We start from the raw sequence: 22,909 nt of genomic DNA on the forward strand, positions 1-22,909 counted from the left end.
AAAGCTATCAAATAAACTGGAGATGGAATGCTAGATTCAGGCTTTGCTTACCTGAATTATTAATCCTTGAGTCAGATAGCTCTGGGTAGATAAACAACAGATAGATTTAACTGGTCTATTTAGATGGATAAGATTTATTAAGAGGCATTAAAATGGCTCTACATCCAACAGCAGCACTCCGTGGGATGACATCAGTAGACCTCAAACCTTACCTGTTCAGTATCCTTCCTCTTGTCGTGCTAGCACAGTTTGTCCAGATGTATGGAACCTGGATTAGAGAATACTTCTGCCCAAAATAACCACTACAGGAAGACTAGTTATTCTAATCTAAGAATCTTTTAAGAGCTGACAAATTACAAATCCTATGGATTTGCATATGTGTATCTGCTGCAGAAGCCATCCATCCCAGACAAAAGCTTAAGGGCTCTGAAGGCTGAGCTAAAGCATTTCACGACAGCCTATTGCTCCCAGCTGACAGCTCCATCCACTCCACAAGCACACCTTTCTTATGGCAGTGAGTCCTGGGGCCCCAGCTGCTCCCCACCTTCCACTAGGCTACATGCAAGCTCATGACAAGATGTCAGAACTGAGGGGTTGGACACAACCTATATTGTACTGTAAACCCCTTCTGAAGAGTATTTCCTACCCCTTTCAGCAGGAGCTAACTCCTACTCCCCAAAAACTTAGCCTGAAGCAAACAGAAAGACAACTGAACCCGCATATTCCTTTTATAATAATGACAACACTGAAAGCAGACTAAGAGGCATTTTAAAGGTTAAAGACTTTAATTCCTCTGCATAAAGACAATATGCCAGAAACAAAAAATCACTCTCACGTTTACAGTCATCATAAAACACATGGAAGCACGCATGCTGGAACACCATCACTCTTAAATAGTACTTCAGAAGATGCTGTACAGATTTGTTCCCTGTATGCACATGCCATACTGCGGTATGTGACTGAGCTATCTCGTACTGGGACTCCACTGACCCTTAAGCATAAGCATAGATGGATGAGTCCCAGATGATGTAGGAAATGTAGGGGACAAGCCTCACCAACCTGCAGGCAGCCTCCTTTCACCCCCCAATGGTGGGAAGTTGACTAATCTGACTTCTAGGTACCAGAGGCCTCACTTTCTTCCTATGTCTGGGCAAGCACACAGCCATAAGGACATTCTTACTACTGAGCAGCAGATGCCATCAATCTAATATACTCCTGTTAAAGCAGCAGCACACATTCCCCTATATATTCAATCTTTTCTTCACTGGGAACTAGCAAACTTGCTAAACATAACCACTGTAGCAATTTCTATACACTTGACAGGCTTTGGTGAAGACAAGCTAATGCTCCAGCTCACTGCAGTAATGCTGTATACAGTTCAAGTTTTCTTGATGCACTGGACAAATGAGAAGTGTATCTGAAAATTTCAAACTAGCACAGAAGTTCTACAAAACTCAGCTGAAAGAAATCTAAGCAACAGTTTGAAGTAATGCTTTGGAAGGGACTGGAAGTAGTTTCCAAGCAGCAGCTTGCTGCTTCAGCAGAACAGTGGATGTCTGGCCCTGGGAGTACCCGGCCAGTCCCACAAGGTCACTGTGCATCATCTCAAGGCCACAGTTCCTGCAGTGGCATTATGAAGAGCCAACTAACAATGGCAGAGCTGAACCACTGTAGAAAGACAACTAATAGCTCTAACAAACGTACGTACCCCACTACTTAAGTCACAAAGTCTGTAAAGAAAATATATTTTACCTGACACATAGTTCTCATCTAAACTCCATTGGAGTCACAGCCCTTACTTTAATGCTTGGCGCACAGCATAGAAAAGTAAAATAAGGGAGAGTCAACATTATCACAGTTTAGCCAGGACACCCCATGCCCAAGCAGCTCCAAACCTGCAAATACTGCTGCTTCTCATTCATTTCCTGTAACAAGAGTAGCCACTGACCTCATCATCTTATCCCTTCAGCAGTACTGGCTCTTCAGGCCACACACATCAAAAGTGAAATCCAGGTATTCAGACCACATGGCTGCTTATACAGTCTCATCCCCTCAAAGAGAAGATGCTATTTCTGATAATCTCTCCTTCTCCCTTCACACTAGGCAGATGCTAGCTTAATATGTATTACCTCAGAGAATGGAAAATAAGTCAAAAAGATGATCGCGTTAGCAACTGAAGAGCAAACTGGAATTATCTACATTGTTTAGAAGCAGTTCTCCAGGCTGGATACACAATTCTGGTTCAGTAGAGAAAACAAGGTTTAACTCCTTGATTCAGCAGGTGGATTCTTCACTCTGACTCAATATTGGACCAATTCACCAGCAAAATGTTAGTTCACTTTAAGCAGCATGATCTCCAAACGGCAACAGCAATACCCATCCCTGGAAGTAGCCTTTACAACATGACGCATGTCATTTGTCAACAAAGGTAAAGTAGAAATGTCCTCACAAAAGCTTTAAGGAACATCCATCATCATCTTAGAAAAATCTGAATAAAATCAGAGGTTTTACACTCGAGGCAGAGCTTGCAGAAGACAGTCTATCCTTAAAGATCTGGAGAAGCCTAAACAAAGAGACAAACAACAGTATTTTATAAATGTAATGTATCTAGTCATTAATGGCAAAATATTTACTCTCTTAAGCTGTGATGTTACAGATGAGTATTGCACACTGAACTTAAAGCCTGGCGTAAAAGATCAAGTCATAATGTCCACAGCAAAGAAAGAGTTAAAGACAGCATTAATACTTTGAGAATGTAACTTACAGTAAAAGCAGAGTAAAAACACATTGAACTAAATTATTTGCAAATGACAAAATTAAGAAGTTGAGCCTCTCTTCCCACCCCTTATATCAATCTTCACCTGGACACTTATTAATTCACAAAATACATTCCTTTTAATTCTAATTAGCACAATCCTGATGTGTTGTATTTTTTTTTTCCCTTTGAAAATCAAGCATACTTTCAACAGGATACACCAGGATACACACGTAACTGCAAAGCTGGTAAGTATCAACTGACTATCCCAGAAGACCAGAAAGGTTCTCAATTTCCATTATGGATGCATGCTTTTTCTTTGTTTTTGTTTTTTCACCTGCATGTTTCACCTTGTGTTGACTGCACAAATGCTGACTGTAAATCTCTTCTTTTTTCAGTGCAGAACTTAGGAGACTGCACCAGTTGTCCAAGGTTTGATCTGCTGATTTCAGACTATATCCTAATCTTCAAATAATTTTCTGTCACAGGAGAAAGTCCTTCTTTGATGCTTCTATATACAAAGACAGACTAAATATTTACAAATATTAAATGAGCACTTTAGAAAAATAACATGTTAAGACTTAATTATATCTAAAGAACTTAAAATCAATTGAGTCAATAGAAGAAATGTTATTAGAGACATCTTTCTGTGAGAGCTCCACCTGCCTTTTCCTCATAGTATTAAAGGAATACAAAATCTAAGTCATGTACAACCACCTGGGTGCCACATTCCTAGTAATTTTATTATGGAGAATATTCCAGCCAATGACTGTTGAAGACATTTACATCCTATTCCATATGTCATGTAGATCAAGGACAATCAAATAACATAAAATGCAATGCTCATAAAAAACTCAAGACAGAATCAACCCTATTAATGCATTAGAAATCTATAATACAGAAGAAAACTTTCAGTGAAATCTGTTGCTGCAAACACAGCTGTGACAGTATCACAAAATATTAAGAGGCAAGTGGAGGACATAGAGCATTATGTTTTCTGGTTGAACAGATAAATATTTCAGTCCACCAAGCCCAATGTATCAGCTCTTTTAAGGCACTGAAATAAATATAAGAGGATGGGATGGAACACTAATCATAGTAACACAACAGAAAAACAAACTGATCGACTTGAACAGAACCACTGGATTCTGTTTAACAGTATTGGGTTCTGAATGGGTAAAGGTCATCACCATCAACTCACCATGGTATTTAAATTTTTTTCCTCAATATTCTGTCTTCAGTACTTCCCCATCCCCTTTCAGGATACTCTGACCGATGTCCTTTGAATAAACTGCTACAAAGTTTAAGCCTACAAATAAAAATCCACACATTTTCCTTCTGTATCTCTATTTCAGTTCAAAAGAACTAAATAGCTTAATTACAATAATACTTCAATATCAAATACAACATGTGTTTTACTGCAATAATCTATAAGAAGAGAACATTAAGGATAGAATTTTACCATACACCACATAAATTAGTGACTAAGACATCCCAAAAAACAACAATAAAAAATTCATTACTATAGAAGTTTGGTTTGGAGTATGGCAGTAACACAAGCATGCTTCTAACTTAACATATGAAAAAGCCTGATTGACAGCTGTGTTTTATACCTCTGCAGCTGGCAGTCTGACTCTCTGCAAGTTTTGCTATCAGGCAGAAAGATGCTGGTGTTGTTCTGATTGTTCCATCCTGAAGAACAACTGGTGGGAATGGGGTCACTACATAAAAAGAAGTAACTGTTATTGTAATGTCAGCTGCAAAACTGCTTCACTTCTGAGGAGAGAGTCTTCAGTTCCTGGACACAGCAAGTGAGAAGAAAGTAACAATCACAGCCCAGTGCTGCAAAGGGCCATTGTTTTCCCTAAGACAGCAGGGGAAAGGGGCTGAGCATTTTGCAGCTTCATGGTGGAAGCAGCAGATGGGGAATCACACTGGGAAAAGCCAGCTAAATTCTAAGAAGAAAAATAACCAACTATGCTACATGCTGCAGAAAAGAGAAACACAAACAAAACAGTATTAAACTGTGAAGGGAAAACAAGATTGAAAAAAAAAACAAAAAACAAGGACACTGTGCAAGCAACTAACAAAGATCATCACTATGGTATTTACCTTTTTATTTCTATGTTGTGCTGTACTGTCATTACTTCATCATTTTCACCAATTTTTTCCCAATCTGAGCACTCAGAAAAAGTCTGCTGATGTCCTGACTCTGTAAGACTAGAAAGAAAATGAAAAGGTTGGAAACCATGGAGCTTTGTATCATAGTTTCTCTCAATTCTTCAGAAGATAAGGGAGCTAAGTAAAGAAAAAACATCTGTATTCATATTCTTACTGAGGCTAGGGAGAAGAATCTATAATCTCCCCAGAAGTTAAATCATTTCACTTTACTTGTGGTTGTGACATAACTTTGTCTAGAGCTATGCCACGAAAGCTCTCCTTTAGTTTCAGAGGGCTGGAACACTTCCCCTATCAAGAAAAGTTGAGGGAACTGGGATTGTTTAGCTTGAAGAAGAGAAAGCTCTGGAGAGACCTCACTGAGATCTTCCAGTTCTTGAAGGGAGCACATGCACAGGAGGGGGTGCGACTGTTTTCATAGGTTGATAGTGATAGGACAAGGGAGGAATGGCTTTAAAACTAAAATAAAAGAGATTTATTAGACGTTGGGGAGAAGTTTTTTACCGAGCAAGTGATGAGGAGCTGGAACAAACAGAGGCTGTGGATGCTCCATTCCTGGAGCTGTTTAAGGCCAGGTTGGATGGGGCTTTGATCCTGTACTTGATTGGCCAGCAGCCCTGCCTGCAGCAGAGGCACTGCAACTTGATGATCTTTCAGGTCTCTTCCAACCCAAGCTATTCTACGACTTAGTATTTGCCCCCAAGTAACCAATGTTGTATCCTCTGACAACAAAGCTTCGTCAGCTCTGCAGTGACATGTGCAACTACACAACTTATTGCTTTTGGCATTACTTCCTGTCCTTATTAAATCACACACATTTTTAAAGAAAATTAAAGCTACTGGCAAGTGGAGAGAAATTCCAGTTATATTCCCAGAGTCAGTTTGTAATATGAGTTACAGCATCACTTTATACCACATGCAGAATCACTTCATACCTTTCCAGTGCATGGTACATATGCACATAATGGTTTTTGCCCTTTGAAACCACAGAGGAGTCAGAATTGTTTCGTTTTCTGCGTTTCCATACTGGTGAACAATCAGGAGAACAGGGACTACAAAAATAAGATGTGGATTTTACACACAAAGTGTTTTTCATCTGCATTTAAATGCTTATCAGAGTTTTGTAAATTAATGGCATATGGGAAGATTTTGTTTCTTTGGGGTATGATTCTTCAGTCATAATAGAGGAGTACTGAAAAAAAAAGGCTGAAATTTGGTGACCATTCCACTGTATTTTGAAAACAGAACCGAGTCTCAATCACGCAAGGAACTGCAGAACTATTTTCATCACATATAACTGAGATACGTATAAAGTATCTCAGTAGGCAAGTGCACAAGGTGCTTTACTTCTACTCTCCCTGCTCTTGTGTAGACAAACACAATACTGCTAATAAACAGTGAAGCAGAAAGAACACTGCTTTCTTTAGCTATTAACTATGAAGTTCTGTAACAGTGCTAGTTTTTCCTGCATTCAATTGTCTGCAATAGAGATGGACTACATTCTACAATGTAAACACCAAACAGACTCAGCATTAACTGTTCCCCTCATCAGACTTCTCCTACAAAAGGAAAAAAGAAAGAAATACAACCTGACAGCAGCAGCGTGTATTTAGTCACTGCAGTAAGTTAATGACAGAGTTTGTGTCTCATACCTCTCTGATGTATAGTCTGTCTGGCTGCATTGATCTTCACATTTAATTCTATACTGCTTTTCATCAAATATAGTGGAGCCAGAATCATCACGATCTTTGTAGAACCATTCTTGGGAACTGCCTGAGGGTTCTGTACTCCTAGACACAAGAAAAAAACCTGGATTTAAAAATATTACTTAACTAGCTTACTGCTCTAAAAAGAAAACAGTTAAGCTGCGCTGGTTAACAGTTAATCTCAAATAACATCCAAAAGGTGCAAACACCTGCAACTTTCATTGCAGTTCAATCACAGCATAGCTAAAAACTACACTGCAGTTATTAGCAGTGCTAATAAAAGTATATTCACTTATCTCTTCCTTATTTACTAGTCCAAAACTTTCAGGTGGTGTGAGTGAAGCCAGCCTTGTTACACAAATTCAAAAGTATGAGAAGCTTAAGAAGAATAGCAGGACAAGGGGACATGGTTTGAAGTTGAGGGAGGGAAGATTTAAGTTGGATGTCATGGGAAATTCTTTACAGAGAGAGTGGTGAGGTGGTGGAACAGCTGCCTAGAGAGGCTGTGGATGCCCTGTCCCTGGAGGTTTTCCAGGCCAGATTGGATGGGGCCCTGGGCAGCCTGGTCTAGTATTAAATGTGGAGATTGGTGGCCCTGCCTGTGGCAAGGGGTTGGAGATTTATCATCCTTGAGGTCCCTTCCAACCCTGGCCATTCTGTGATTCTGAATACAGTTGCCACTCAGGCAGAGAGCACAGAAATATCTTTTATCTTAGAATTCTTGAATTCTTTTATTTACCACTACTACAGCAGAATGGCTTTAGTGACAACAGAAAAAGCAAAGATGGAAAGGTTATCAAAGTCAAGGAAATGAGTGACCAGATTTCTGCCTAAGTCTCTTCCCTTCTTGAGAAATGATTTTTCATTGCACTAACCAGCGTAAACACGTGGTAAAGACAATGTATTACTGCAGACACATTGAACTTCAAAGTGTCTTACTGGAAATAAATTTAGACTAAATAAAATACCACCTTAGAGATTAATAGAATTCAACCAGGAAAGAAGATTTTCAAGTGATTCTTCCCATTTCTGAGCCTGACATTTTTTTTTTCCCTGCCCTCCTTGCTCCCAGTTAGTATTGCTCTAACAGTTCTGTGCCATAAGAGGTGTGCTGACTGATTCACCAGAACATACACCGGCTGCAGGTCCCAGTTTTCCTCAGTAGGAGGATCCCATGCATGCAGTGCTATCTTCCACAGCCTGATTTGCTGGTCCCAGGATCTACGGCTGTATTTCTTAAATTTGTTTGGTGTTCTAGGATGAACTCCTGGTATTCTCTGATTCCTGTAAATACACAGTAACATTTATATTTCAAGACACAACTTCTGTCCTTCAAAAAAATCCTGTTTGTCAGATAAAGCAAGACTCAGTAATATAATAAATAGCTCTCCTCTTTTTTTAACACCTAAACTGAAATAGGCACACTCTAGAGCATTGTTTACAACAGACAAAAGATATGATACAGACTGGATGGTCATCCAGTCTAGCAAGATGTCAAAGCATCGTGTTTCAGATGTATGTTTAAACAGTGTTGGTAAAACACTAATATTTTGACTACTGTTGAAGGTTGCTTCAAGACTTTCTGATCAAACCTCACTTTGCTGAGCTCCCTCCTGCAGCCATTAATGTGAAGGCAGGCAAGAAGCTGGGATGAAAAAACAGTTGTGACAAAAGCAGTATTCCATATTATATAACATGATGCTTGGCTATTAGAAAGTGACAGTTTAAGAAGGGGAGGCATCTTACAAAGTAAGCACTGTTCAGAGCACGGCAAGGCAGCAGCCTATTTGTGAGAGGCAGAAAATGACTGCCTTTGTATCCACCATCTCCCCTGTTCCCTTCACCTGTTAAATTTCACTCTTCTCAATCCACTCTCCATCCCACTGGAAAAGAAGTGCAGAAGTTGTGTGGGTACCTGGCTGCTGGCAGGGGTCAACCTCCAAGTACCTCCAGCACAAAATAATACCATTTCTAGTCCCACCATACTGGAGTTGACTTTATGATTTAGGGGGGGAGGGGGGAGAGAACATATTACAATCATGCTTTAAATCAAACAAAGCACTATAAGTGGATTTTCATAACAGCTTCACAGACTGATACACTTAGCCATATTAGTTTTGCTATCATTCTGTAAGAGAAACAGGTCCCTGCTAAGAAATAGTCTTATTAACTACTCTTTTAAATGCTATCCAGATTTACTGTTTTTAAACAGTGTATCCGTGTTTATTTTCCTGAACACTGTCTCACCTTTTCTATTCTTCACCTGTAATTTAACTTAATGGAAGATACAATCGTGGTATTGTGAAATATCTGTGATAATTTACAATACCTGTTGTTGATTTTTACTCACTGTAGTGGAAATGCTAAGTCACAGCTTGAATCAATGACTGAGCACCTGGTGGGAAGGCCAGGCCAACCCAGGGGAACTCAGGTGCATGCAATGTATCTGAGTGACCAGAAGGGACAGAGCCAGGATCCATCCTTTCCCAGACCTCATTTAAGGGGTGGCAGTGGAGATGAGGGCATCTCTTGTTGATTCCCATCTCTTGAGATCCCCATTTACAAGAGCTCTCTAGAAGTAAGTAGCTCTTTTTCTTCGTTTTTGTGTCTGCAGCTGCTGCATTTGGGCATATCCTTATTTGTTGTAGCCAAAGACTTTGCCATTCCACTATTACTACGGTACTTTCCATCTGTTATAGCGTTACAGTCATCTAGTTTCATCTTTCAACTTTTGATCAACAGGAAGCTTACAGAGCTCCCTGCATTGCTTGGCAATATTCATGATAGACTCTTAGAGGCTGAACCCAGAGAAGGTTGCACAGCTCTAAGTAGCAAGTCATTACAAAAAGTAAAAACAACACCTCTATAAAACAATCCCCAAAACAAACAACAAACACAGAAGCATGTTCACATGTTACTGCTGAGTAGCTTCTGAATTCTAGTAAGTTTGCAGTAAGAAGAGGGGGCTGACTGCAAAGTCTTCATTTTAAGTTCCAGAATTCACAATGTTAACTCCTGAGCAAGAATGACTGAAAGCATAAAATCCAAATTCTGATTTCAATTAGTTACTGACTAACCGCTAATTGGTTACCATTTAAATGCGAGGCTTAATTAATTCCTTATTGAAGTGTCTTTTCTTATAATCCGTTAACTTTGTATTGGCCTAGCAGCAGGCACCAGAAAGGTTAAAGGGAGCAGATGAATACCAAATTTAAAGAATGTTTGCTATTATAGGAACAGCAATACACAAGTGCAGCATTTAGCTATAAAATTTCCTTAAGTAAATAACTTCTATGCAAAAAAGCCCAGCCTCTTTTTGAGGAAAACAAACTACAGCTGCGTGTTGGCCTGCAGATACATCAAGGAAAGGAAAAAGGAAGTTCATCTGGAAACATGCAACTTACTTTGGAACTTCTTTAATATATCTGTCATAAGCAAGTGTGTTCTTTCCAAAATTTATCTGTTTCTGTCTTCTCCTCAGAACCACTTCATCTGTTTCTCTTTCAGATGGGGTAGCAGAATCATTTGAAATGCAACTTAAAAACAAAAGTTAGAATGAAGTTGAGAAGCACCTTTTAATAGCTGTACAAGTCACATAAAAACATAACTGCAGGTACTCTGACAGAAAAGCAATGTTTACTTCAGTAGTTTACAGAGCTGAAAATTGTGCTAACCAAACCAACCATTAAAACCAATGAGGTTTCTAAGTTTATGCAATTGTTCACACCCGTAATAAGTAAACATATGTTTGTGCTGCCTTACAAGGAGCTTACAGATAGTGCCACAAGAGGGAAATAAAGCAGTGCATGATCATTGGCACACATCTGTAGGAAACTATTACATATTTTTAAAAATTTCAACTCCACAAAAATGGATTATATAATCTTTATTGATGACCTCAATGAGGGCATCGAGTGCACCCTCAGTAAATTCGCAGATGACACCAAATTGGCTGGAAGTGTGGATCTGCCTGGGGGTAGCGAGGCCCTACAGAGGGATCTGGACAGGCTGGAGAGCTGGGCTGAAGCCAATAGGATGAGTTTCAACAAGGCCAAATGCCAGGTCCTGCACTTCGGCCACAACAACCCCAGGCGACGCTACAGGCTTGGGGCGGTGTGGCTGGAGGACTGCGTAGAGGAAATGGACCTGGGGGTATTGATTGATGCTCGGCTGAATACGAGCCGACAGTGTGCCCAGGTGGCCAAGAAGGCCAATGGCATCCTGGCTTGCATCAGAAACAGTGTTGCAAGCAGGAGCAGAGAGGTGATTGTTCCCATGTACTCAGCACTGGTGAGGCCGCACCTCAAGTACTGTGTCCAGTTTTGGGCCCCTCACTGCAAGAAAGATATTGAGGCCCTGGAACGTGTTCAAAGGAGGGCAACAAAGCTGGTGAGGGGTCTGGAACACAGGCCATATGAGGAGAGGCTGAAGGAGCTGGGAATGTTCAGCCTGGAGAAGAGGAGGCTCAGGGGAGACCTCATTGCTCTCTATAACTTCCTGAAGGGAGGTTGTAGTGAGCTGGGGGTCGGCCTCTTCTCTCGTGTCATTAGTGATAGGACCAGGGGGAATGGCTTCAAGCTACGGCAGGGGAGATTCAGGCTGGACATGAGGAAGTATTACTTTTCAGAAAGGGTGGTCAGGCACTGGAACGGACTGCCCAGGGAGGTGGTGGAATCACCGACCCTGGGGGTGTTCAAGGAAAGACTGGATGTTGTGTTGAGGGACATGGTTTAGTGGGAGCTGTTGGGAATAGGTGAACGGTTGGACTGGGTGATCTTTTAGGTCTTTTCCAACCTCGGTGATTCTATGATTCTATGATAAAGGCTTGAATGATTACATGGCTGTTTCTCTTTCTAAGCCTAGAAGGTTGCTTTTTGTTTTTCCTTTCACTGTTCTCTGTTATGGAAAGCTGTAATGAACATGCAATTTAAAACCAAAAAGAAAGAGTCTCAAATCATCACATGAACAGCTTTGTAGATGAAACTTCTCATTGCTATTCTCTCCTTTAGGTTTCCTCAGGCTTGATGTGAGACAACCTGGTTGCATTTCAAATTGTGATTAATGCATGCGAAGTAGCTGAAGATCACAAAACAGTGACTTAATTATTCAATACCTACTTTGTCATTTTTTTAGTAGATGTCCTCATTGCTTTCCCTTCTCTAATTTCACCTTCCCAGTTGGGACAACTAGAAAGAGGCCTAGAATCTCCTGGTGTTATAGAGCTGGAAAATAAGAAACTTGTATGAGCTTCTGTTGCTCATAACATGAACTTCAGCAGAGGACAAACAGCTTCCACCACAAGTGTAATGCCCTGAGTGTACTTCCACCTCATTTCAGTTCAAATTCAAGCAAAAATTCAAGCAAATCATTTCAGCTTAAGTTACCTTCTGCAGTGATAACTCACTTCATTTTGTGGAATAAGGAAACAGTCATAAGGAGAACTTTACATCAGAACACAGACCTGACAATCTCTTACATATAACAGCTTAGCCACTGCAAGTGCTTCCTTGTACTGCAACTCCATCAAAGACAACAATAAAGGGAAATACACAATTTAAACAAACCTCCCATGTATTCCTTACCTCTCCAGCCAGTGGTCTAAATGGCCATATTGATATTTGTCAAATGTCAAAGAACTGGAATCATTCCAACTTCTACATTTCTGCTCTTGATGCCAACACTGTGGATGCTGCGCAGAACTGGAAAATAACCATTTTCATCAGGAATCAAGCCATAAGGAGTCATGCAATACTGTCTTTGAAAACTACATGTAAGTATCATCATTCACAGTTACAAAATACTGATTAATTTTGGTATAGAAATATGTGACTTTGTGCCAAGCTACTCATTCAAGTAACAGGAACTTAGAAAATGTGTTAGACAACGCAGCTACTGCAAAAGTGTTTTTCACACTGCTGCAGTTAAGACACCCAAATTCTAAAATAAACTTAATTTCTGGAAAAGCAGAACTACCTTTTCTGTTTGTAATCAGGGTCAGAAGTATTTACGGAACTGCTGACGTGCCAATATTCAGACAGGCCTATGTCACCACTATATTAGCTTCATTTACGCAATATTGCATACATCACTAAAGTCTTGAAGAGGCAAACTTAAAGAATTGTCAGTTTTGACACGGGAAATGGTGTGATTAAGGAGAAATAGGTCAAACAGCTACAGAAAAACATGCCGATATTGGAAATTCTTCATCAGACACTACACAGAGCCCTCACAAGTAAGCACTAGAGCTAGTATGGAGTGCTTGAAATACACTGAAAGGACAGCCAAGGATTGCTTAAGGATTAAGTTTGCTGTGTTCTCCTTGCCTTCCTACTCAATTCAGGCAGTTCTGTTGTCTTAAAAGATCACTGACTACATACAGTAGCTCTGCAGCACCTACTGACACCAGACCCATCTCACAGCGGAAGAACTGCAATGGTGAGTGAGCCTCAGAGGGGAGTCTGTGCTGTCAGTTCAGGAGAAGGTTGGGTTGGATATCAGGGGACGTTTAACCAGCTCCCCAGGGCAGTGGGCACAGCCCCAAGCTGACAAGAGATCAAGGAGCGTTTGGACACTCAAGACACAGAGTTAGGATTTTGGTGTGGTGATGTGGAGCCTTCCAAATCAGAAAACGCAGCCATTTCCACGCTGCTCTGTGCACGCCATCCCTGCCGGGTCTCTGCGCTTCCTGGAGCCAAGGAGCGGGAGGAGGAAAGGATTTTGTCTCTTTAACCCTGGATCAGCGCTCTGGGTTTGTTTTCTCTCCTGGCTCACTCCGGCAGCTTGCTGCTCTGCCTACACCACGCAATTTACTCATAATCCAGGCAAAAGGACATCTTCCGAAACGCTCACATTTTGTGAAGGCAATTAAAGGACAAAGCCCTTCCCAGCTCACCCACAACAGTCAACCACTCGATCTCCCAGCCGCGCTGCTCCCCTCAGCCCACGCGCCCATTTCCCCCGACATTCCCCACACATCCCCGGCCCGGAGCGGGCGAAGCCCTACGGACCCGACGCAGGACCCACGCGCCCTGAGGGAGCGAAGCCCGCACCTCAGCACACCCGGCCCCCCGCGGCAGCGCTCACCTGCGCTGCCCGCCCAGCTCGCCGCCGGCGGAACGGCCCTGCTGCGCGCCGAACATGGCTGAGCCGAGCGCCCCCACCGCCGCCGCGGAACATGGCTGCAGGCTCGGCGCGGTGCGCAAGCGCGGCTCCACCCTCCGAGGCAGCGCGCACAGCGCGCTACAGGGCGGTGTTTCCCTCAGACTGGGGAGAGGGCGTGGGTGCCTGTGGGGGCACGGGGTTGTTATTGAGCAAGGGGTGAGGTTGGAACGCCGGTTGGTAACCCGTTTCTGAGTTACAAAACGCTGTCTTTCAACAGTCACCACCGTTAGCAAGGCGCTTCCATTAGAGATGTGCAGCTCTGTTCCACACCTTTGCTTCAAAAGCTGTTTTCTTAGAGTGCCCCTCTGCTGCCGTCTGTCACAAAGCAGTACGGTGTAAGGAACATCGTGGGAAAGGTTCGGCCTCTCCTGCCATGCCACCATCATCAATCTCTGGGGATGTGTGCCAACATCATGAAACAGGAGGCATTACTTTCAGAGCACCATCATGGTTTTATCCATTTCATAGAATCATAGAATGGTTTGGGTTGGAAGGGACCCCGAGGATATCAAGTTCCAACCCCCTGCCTTTTGGCAGGGCCACCAACCTCCAGGTGTGGCACCAGACCAGGCTGCCCAGGGCTCCATCCAACCTGGCCTTGAACGCCTCCATGGACACAGCACCCACAGCCTGTGCCAGCACTTCACCACTGGTCTGATCATGCGGGGGGAATATACAAGTAATAATTGCTTACATTTCATAATCCAAGCACGCTAAAGCTGGATATACAGAGGATGTGCATTACACCTACATTCATATGCTTTTTCTCAGAATTTGTTAATTTGTCAATTTGCATTTAAGTGGCTGCTTTTTTGCGTGTGAAAAGAAGCTAAATGATGATAAAATCTAAAACAAAATACAAGAATAAAACGATATATACTTCAAAATCATTGAGCCAATGTATATTTAACAAAATTAATAAAATTAGGAATAGTATATATTTCACAACTAGAAATAATTGTAAAACATTCTCATACAAGCCAGGCTTTACAACTTCAGAAAGGGTAGTAAATATAAAATTGGTAAAAAATGACAGATCGATAGGCCTTCTGAATGCAGACTAGTGGAGTATCATCTACTAATAACCAATGAAACGTGGGTGTGTAATATGAGAATTTTTTTGTGTAATTTTGGGAAGGGTAAAAATGACCCACATCATCTGCAGTGTCTGCAGTCAATATTTTAAAATAGGTGTTAACAGCTGTAGTATAGGAAGTACAAAACTGTATGAAATGCCTTTTTTTGCTCATTACGTTGTTGTAATACAGGAAGAGTAAAAGTAGTTCAGAAATCTCTGAAATGTGTCTTGAGAACTAAGAATTGCAACTGCTTCCATCGAACCAGACGTAGATGTGTTACACAAAAGCAAGGTCAAATGTTCCACCAGTTCTTTGTTTTTGTTACCCTTTTAAAATTGTGTTTTAATAAAAAATGTATAAAAATAAAAATTCTTGTCATTTATATTCCTTGACTATATACTTTATATAGAACACAAGACAATTTCTGTTCATTCAGTGTGGCCTGAGTGAGCCAAAGGGATGGAAGCCCACGTGCTAGAGAAACATCCCCAAATTCATACCATTAATTGAACACATTGTTCTTTAATTGCCTTTCTAAAAATCTCCCCCTCTGATTTCATGATATCCTGTGCTACTCTCTTTTCTTTTGTTTTCCTCTGAGACAAATACACTAATTGTTTTCATGTCTTCTTTTATGTAGCCCTCTACATTCAGCTTATAGTAGGAAAATTTACAGAAGGAATAAATTTCACGTTTGGTGAATTATAAGATAACAGATGACCTGTGCTCAAAAATGTGTCATGGTTTTGCCTTCTTCAGTCTGTATGAAGAGAATATCATGGAGATTTTTAACAAGTTCATTCTGTAACATTGCCTTTTAAAAGCTTAAAAACTTCATAGGCATGCCAGACTACTATGAGAATTTAAACTTAGAAAAAATGCTTATTTTAAGGAATATAAGCCAGGCACTATTATTAACATAATTCATCATTTTATTTTGGTAATTATTACTAAAGTTGAGGCACTTCTGTGGAAAGAGCACAACCATCAAAAGATTCAAGAGTACTATACATTTATGACTATTACCTTGTTTTACTGTCATGTTGGCAAAATAAGATGGGTAAAAGCAAAGTTCCACTGAAATAGAAACTTCAATTCAAAGATGATAGATTTCCCTAAAGAAAAACTGTACTGCACGAGCAATTGGGAATCTAAAGCTTTTACTCCATGCAATATTATGGGCAATCGACTCTTTTTTTTTTAATAAGAATATTTGCAATTACATGTGCTATAATCCAAAAGTCTCAAGGTTTTTATGATCTTCATAGATCTTTAAAATATTTTTATTCCAAACTGAAAAAGAGATGTACAAGTTGAATGACTGTCAGTGACAAAGTCCAAAATTATGCATTCCCTTCTACAACTATTTGAATTACCACATCCTTTATTATGCAAACTTACCATAAGTAAACATTTTTTGTAAAGTCTGGTGTATAGTGAGAAGGTGCATAGCAGACAACCCCACCTGGCCCTGCAGGATTCTTCTAAAGGTTAAAAAATGTTGCCAGCAATTTCTGCTCAAAGCAGTCTTTCTTCTCAAGGCAGTCTAGAGGTGCCAGTTAAGCACTGCCATGTCACTTGTGCTTTTGATTTACAATTAAGATCCTTCTGATTATGGGAAGTATCAGGGCTTTCATTCTCCTGGACCAAAGCATTAAAATACACCTTTCTCATCACCTGGCCCACTTGTTTCTGGAAGTTACTGCACCGTAAGGAAAACCACCTGGGTAAGCAAACATTTGCTTCTCAGCCACTGCAGTGCGTAAAGCAATGCAAGAACCCACACATTCTCCAGCAGCTTGAAGCTTTTCACCAAGAAGCGTGCCAAGTAACTATTTATTGAAGTGTCTGATGGACAGATGAAATGGTAAGCACTGCATTTGGGTCCAGGAGAATGGCTCCTTATAGAAAATGCTTTGATTTGAATTTACAAATTATTTGGATGCACACTGCATCTGGAAGTATGCACTGGTACCCTACAAATGCTAAAACAATGTCTGTTCCTTATGATCAGGCTTTGAAGTGCAAGCCTGAAAAATTTTCATTAGGGAAATGATGATTGGCCATTCTCGGGTGCCTAGCACAGCAACTTCAATCTCTGTGATCCTGACATCTATTTCAGAGAAAAGGCAGTCCTTCAGGAGAAAAAAATTAACAACAACAACAAAAAGTAAAGTCTTTGAAGTAGTCGAGCATTCTTTCGGGTAATTCAGATAATTCGGATATTTGAAATATAGGAAAAAAGCCATCACCTAGAAAACTCTAAAACCTTAAGCAATGCAGCTCTATAGATTTAATACTGCACAGCAATAGCAGTGCAAGTAAGCAGGATATAGTTCTAAATCCTTCTGTTTGAAATAAAAAAGTCCATCAAAAAATAAACTGAAGGCAGATAAATGGAATAAAAGGTCCCTGTGGAAATTATGTAACTTCAGGAATTCAATTCCTTTGTCTACAGAAACCAATCTCCTTTATAAATGGAGGGGACCAGCAGAAGGAGAACAACTGGTATTCTTGTTTGGTGTACACTTGCAAAGATGAATAAGAACTTTGCAGATGGATTAAAGAATAAACAAAAGTATCAGTGAACTATAACCAAAGTAATTTTCTCAGCCCTTTATGAAAGAGTCAGAAATACCTAGGTTAAAAGAGAATAGTATTGCAAACATGGATAGGATGATTTTATACCATCCAAGACATAGAAAGCAAAATTTTACTAAACGTTTCAAGCAACATTTTTCAGAAACTGACATCTGATGTGTAAAAACCAAAGACAAAAGGTAAAAATTGAGAAAAACTGAGCAAATGTACATCCATTTTCAATGCTGTAAAACAGAGCTCTGGAGCTTGCACTCCTGTGTAATGCAAAGTCTAAGAAACAATGCTAATGGGCCTTTTGACCAAAACCACGATGAAATACAAATTTAAAAAGTTAGAACATACCCAAATGTTATTCATCGTATTATGCAAACATCTAAAATGCAAAATTTGGCTCTGCAAGTTGGACAAGGCACGTGGCTTGACAGCCATGTCTCTGGGTGCTGCTGGTCCTGTCGGCTGGCAAACCATTTGCCCATGCAGGTGAGGCACCACATTGGACGACAGTAGCATTGCTGACATTCCCCTTCATTTGGCTCTTGGCAGTTCTTGATGAGCTTGATGTTTGCAATAGTCTGCATGCATCCTATGCATGGCTCCAGCTCCTAAAAGAGAAAAATGCCACGACTATGAACTGCAGAGAATGTCTTCTGTTATTGCTCTCTAAAAGGCTTTTGGAAAAGTCTGCACAGAAGCATAACAGGAAGCTGAGTTGGACAGAACCTCAAGGCAGAACTGCCTCATTTCCTCCAGTCAGGTTCACCAAAGACAAAAGCTTAGAATCATAGAACCATGAAGATTGGAAAAGTCCTCTAAGATCTTCAAGTACAACTATCAGTCCATCCCCACATGCCCCCTAATCGTGTCCTCAGTGCCACATACAAATTCTTCTTGAACATCTCCAGGGATTCTCCACCACCTCCCCGGCAGTCTGTTGCAGCACCTGACTACTGACTTCACTTAAAGCAAGTCCCAGTTAAGAATTATTAATTTATTACAGGAGAAGATCCAGCAAAACTGGGCTGTCTAGGAAAACAAGCTGTTTAAAGCACAGGAATAGCAGCTGTTACTCCATAAACTCTCTGGAAATGCAACATCACCATGTCCAAATGTTTTAAAGTTTTAAAGAAACAACTTCTGCTCTGCTATTTCTCATGTCTCAAAAATATGGCGTTCACAATACAGTTCATTTTCTAGAGGAAACAGAAGCAGCAGCTCGATCTACGTTTATTACATGTTTACTGAAATGGGAGGTGAACTCAAAGTAAACAAAATTACCAGTTACAATAATTGCGGGCTCAGCTATATTGTAAAATAAATGATTACAGTTTCACATGGATAGAAAGTCTCACCTGAGTGCTTGGAACAGAATACGTCTGGTTCATTTCCACTAGAGATGTAAAGGTTTCTAGAAATAAATCACTAAGGCTTTGGTGGATCACAACATTAGCTGCATTACTGATGGGAGCACGTAGCTTCTCTCGGAGCTCCCCATACTCTGTGGAGTTCAGCCTTGAAAAAGATGGAATAAAATGTTACCACAATTATCCATTCAAATACCTCGATAGTACCTCACAGAGGTTAAACACAGAAAAGTGAGTACACAGAAGAACCAACTGTTCTGCTGGGCTTGTTTTGTCTGGTTTCTTTTTTGTTTGTATTTTTTCCCCGATATCTCTTGGAACATGCAGTCCTCTTGCCTAGATCCCAGCCTGCACATATAAGCAAGTTCAGGCTTCATGTCCAGACAGTCAATTCAACAACATGAGTAAAAATACATAATATATCATGAATTATCTATAAAATACTGCATGCACAGTTTCTGTCTACCTTTTCAATGCCTGTTTCCTTATACCATAAGTTAATATATATAGTTAACCATAGTACATTAACCCCAGAGGACAGAAATTAGAGTTGCTGTATGACTGTATTACACAATGAGGCACGCATCATGTATTCCGATATGTATTTTGATACATGTAAGAATCAGAAGAAAGTCAGTATTAATTTCTGGTTCTCTCATACGCTTATAGATTAAAACTGAAATTTCAAAAGGCTGCAAATGCCTGCTAAATGTGACATGCTCTCATTTCAGGTAGCAACAGGTCATGCTTCACACTAGCTTGCTGCTAGTAAAAGAAGTCTCCCTGAGTCCAACAGACCTCACGTGGCACATAAGACCTTGTACAGATCCTGCAGTGACACACTACTGTTGTTACCCTTCAAAACACAACACTCTGAACTCCCCAACTTTGTGTTTCCCTCATTAAGCAGCTTTTATGGAGGAGCCCTGGGAACATCGCCCTGAAATACCTCAGTCTTTCTGCCCCAGCTGAGGTTCCTGCAGCACAGCAAAACGCAATGTTCATCTTTAATTCCTGGTGGTCTCCATTGTTTTAACTGCTGAAGGATAATAGAGTTTGCTGACTGTGAAAATAACACAGACCTTTATACCCAGATAAAGAACTCTCACTGTGCACATGGGGAAACGTGGCCTGCCTACACAGAAGCACTTTTCTTTCAGAAACATCCCTACTTCTGATTCTGGAAATACACAGTGGTCCTACATTCTTAAAAAGTGAATTCTGTTCTATGGCACTTTTTTTAAACACTGTATGACTGCATTCCAGAATACTTGCTACTTTTGATGCGTCTTACAAGAACTTCTAAAAACTCTTCTGGATGATGTTTTGGTTAACCATAAAATTTTGGGATTTGGATTTCTTTTCCCTAAAAGAAACTGTCAAGGATCTCGTGCTTTTCCCAGTATGATGGGATGCAATTTTATCACTTAGAGAAGAAGATAATTAGTTATTTAATATTTATTTGATCACTACTCTCACAGGTCTATAGAAGTCCTTAGGATCCTATAATGCTTACCTTAACCCCTCAGTCTGAGCATATCACCCAATTTCTGACACCTCATCTCTATGTCGTCCTCATGCCTGCCAGGAGCCCTCTGGCTCTCTGGAACCCCACCTACAAGCCTGCCTGCTTTTCATTATCTGGTAAATAAAAGCTGCTGACATTTACAACAACAGACACTCAAATACCTTTTCAAATATATAACTGCAGGAGCACAAATTCCCTTTCACGACACAAGAACAAGGCAGATTTTAGTATCATTCTGATCAGCGTTGAGGGTTTCTGCAGAACTTGTACTTTTGCTCAGCTACATAGGAAGACTGCTAAAAAACAGCTGAAGCCCTTGGAAAACAAGGCCTAATTGTTCACAGCACATTTACTATCATTTACTGCTATTACAACTCATCAATCAGAAATGGGTTGGAATTACTTCCTAGCTTTAAGGGCAGCTGGCTTGCAGTAGAGCAGTGAGAATTCTTTTGAGCAATGACAAAATCAGGAGGCTTGTGCAGAGGAAGGGGTAAAAATATGAGTGAACAACAGCCAAGTTTAGAAATATCACTATTTCTTCACCACCAAATTTGTAAGACCAAAGACTTGAAGATTCTCTTTCTTATTCTCCATTGCTTCTTATTGCTCTCTTCCAGTACCTCTCACTGAAGTTTTTCCAGCTACTTCTTTCTGCATCCAGCACAACCCTTTTCCTAAGAGAGGACCAAATAGGGCAGTCCCTCTGTTTCTGTTTAACCACTGTGCATTTATTATTGTGGGCACATGAATCTTTTTAAACTTTTTTTCACTGCACTGCATGGTAGAACTGTGCATACAGCATCTCTGAGCACCGGGCAGGGAGAGAGAAGCGAGAGTCATTGAGCTTTCAGATTTGCTCCAAGAACACTTCACGAACGCCATCGTATATCACATATATGTCATAATTGTAAAGTGTTATTTTGTTTTACCGGATATCAAATGCCTTCACATAGGGATTAACACTGGCAACACGGATGGTGAGGAACTGCACGGGCATGTTTGAGTCCGGTGTGAGTTCGTGCTGTCTGGAGTCTGTCACAGTCAAATGAATGTCCTGCTGCTGGGCGACATGTAGGCAGTAGGTGGTTACCTTGATCACCCATGTGTCTGTAACAATCACCCTCGCTCCTGGGGCTCCGGTGGCAAATTTGTCAATTCTCCTAAATTCTGTATTGATGGAAGAAGCCACTGCCCTCCAACCTGACTGTGGCAGAGCATAAACAGCGAGTGTCCGGGCCAACGGGTGGTTATTCCAACCTTTCCGTGACCAGTAATACGCCAGGGTGCTACTGACTGCTGGAAGGAGAACAGCAAAGAAGAAGAAAATTTTCCATTCTTTTGAGGCCAGGTAGAAGAAGCAAAGGTGTTTCTCAGGTGCAGCAAAGCACATACCAAGGTAATAACCTGCAGGGAAAAGGAAGCAATTAAGTGCAATGGCTTTAACCATTAGAGGATAAGAAGTGTGAGGAGCAGCCAAGGTCCCTCAGCTTGTTCAGCCCGGCGCAGAGGAGCTGAGGGAAGGCCTCATGGCAGATGCAGCTCCTCACAGGGAGTGGAGTGGCAGAACTGAGCTCTGCCCTCTGTGACAGTGACAGGGCGCGAGGGAATGGCATGGAGCTGTGTTAGGGGAGGGGCAGCTGGGGTTTAGGGAAAGGGTCTGCACCCAGAGGATGGTGGGCATGGAACGGGCTGCTCGGGGCAATGAGCACAGCCCTGAGCTGCTGGAGTTCCAGGAGTGTTTGGACACTACTCTCAGCCATATGTTCTGATTTGGGTGGATGGTGGGACTGGATGGTCTTAGTGGTCTTTCCAATCTAAATAATCCTATGATTTTGGAGTGGTTTCACATGGAGACACAAGTGTTATACAAATCTTATGAGTCCAACTTGCAATCTTCTATGATTCTCTAATTTTAAGTACATCAATCAACGCAGACTCCTGGTTAACCTATCCACTGTGCTCACTGATGTGCACCTGAATAATTCTTAGCCAGGTCAAGAATACATTCGGTACTTCATGTCCATACCCATCGCTGATTTCTACCTGAAATACATTGCCAAAGGAAGCCGATTTGAACTTCCAAATTAAAGAAAACACTATTCCTTTGCAACTCCACGTGTTGGCGACAAAGATAAGCGTGTATACCACCAAGAACCCTGGCAGATAGGGCACGGCAGCACACCGTGCCCGCTGCCCGCACCGAGGCAGGAAGGCAGCCCACCCCCCGGCCCGCCGCTCACCGAGGGGCAGCAGGGAGTGCGCCAGCAGCGTGCCGGTGCTGCGCCGCAGGTGGTACTGCACGAAGGCCGCGTCCTCGCTGCCCAGCCAGGCGGCCAGCAGGCTCTGCACCGTCAGGCCGGCCGAGCGCACCTCGTCGGGAGGGAAGACGAAGCAGACGGCGAATACCAGGTAAGCCAAGGTGAAGGTCACCGCCGGACTCTCCATCCTGCGCCGTGGACCCCGCTCCCGCCGCCCAGCCACCCGTCCACGGGGGCACGGCCCGGCGCGGCGCCGCGCGGCTCCCTGGGAGCGGTAGT

At 41.6% G+C, this 22,909-nt stretch overlaps 2 protein-coding genes across 7 annotated transcripts; both read right to left on the bottom strand.

The window, feature by feature from the left end:
- Positions 1–766: 766 nt before the first annotated feature.
- LOC122157039 (histone RNA hairpin-binding protein-like) lies at positions 767–13,799 on the bottom strand. Of its 6 annotated transcripts, none has more exons than XR_006167758.1 (12): positions 13,723–13,799; positions 12,222–12,338; positions 11,757–11,861; positions 10,044–10,175; positions 7,774–7,923; positions 6,586–6,723; positions 5,869–5,985; positions 4,868–4,975; positions 4,369–4,476; positions 3,957–4,064; positions 3,106–3,283; positions 767–2,563 (listed from the first exon to the last, which is right to left on the bottom strand). XR_006167758.1 is itself a non-coding variant. In XM_042812409.1 (11 exons), exons 1-10 carry the CDS (start codon positions 13,776–13,778, stop codon positions 3,965–3,967), a joined length of 1,131 nt encoding a protein of 376 aa, XP_042668343.1. In that variant the 5' UTR covers positions 13,779–13,799; the 3' UTR covers positions 767–3,266; positions 3,957–3,964. The 6 variants fall into 6 exon arrangements, 4 of the variants coding, with proteins under 4 accessions (XP_042668343.1, XP_042668342.1, XP_042668344.1 ...); XR_006167757.1 differs by having other exon boundaries at positions 3,093–3,283; XM_042812409.1 differs by having other exon boundaries at positions 767–3,266.
- A 2,131-nt stretch (positions 13,800–15,930) lies between these two features.
- Positions 15,931–22,866, bottom strand: TMEM129 (transmembrane protein 129, E3 ubiquitin ligase). The gene is made up of 4 exons (XM_042812779.1): positions 22,613–22,866; positions 21,302–21,776; positions 18,830–18,989; positions 15,931–18,082 (listed from the first exon to the last, which is right to left on the bottom strand). The coding sequence occupies exons 1-4, from the start codon at positions 22,815–22,817 to the stop codon at positions 17,834–17,836; spliced, it is 1,089 nt and encodes a 362-aa protein (XP_042668713.1). The 5' UTR covers positions 22,818–22,866; the 3' UTR covers positions 15,931–17,833.
- Positions 22,867–22,909: the final 43 nt, after the last annotated feature.

This window comes from Centrocercus urophasianus, unplaced genomic scaffold (assembly GCF_019232065.1).
Source record: "Centrocercus urophasianus isolate 14NV4802_14NV808 unplaced genomic scaffold, USGS_Curo_1.0 seq_13, whole genome shotgun sequence".
NCBI classification, from domain to species: Eukaryota; Metazoa; Chordata; class Aves; order Galliformes; family Phasianidae; genus Centrocercus; species Centrocercus urophasianus.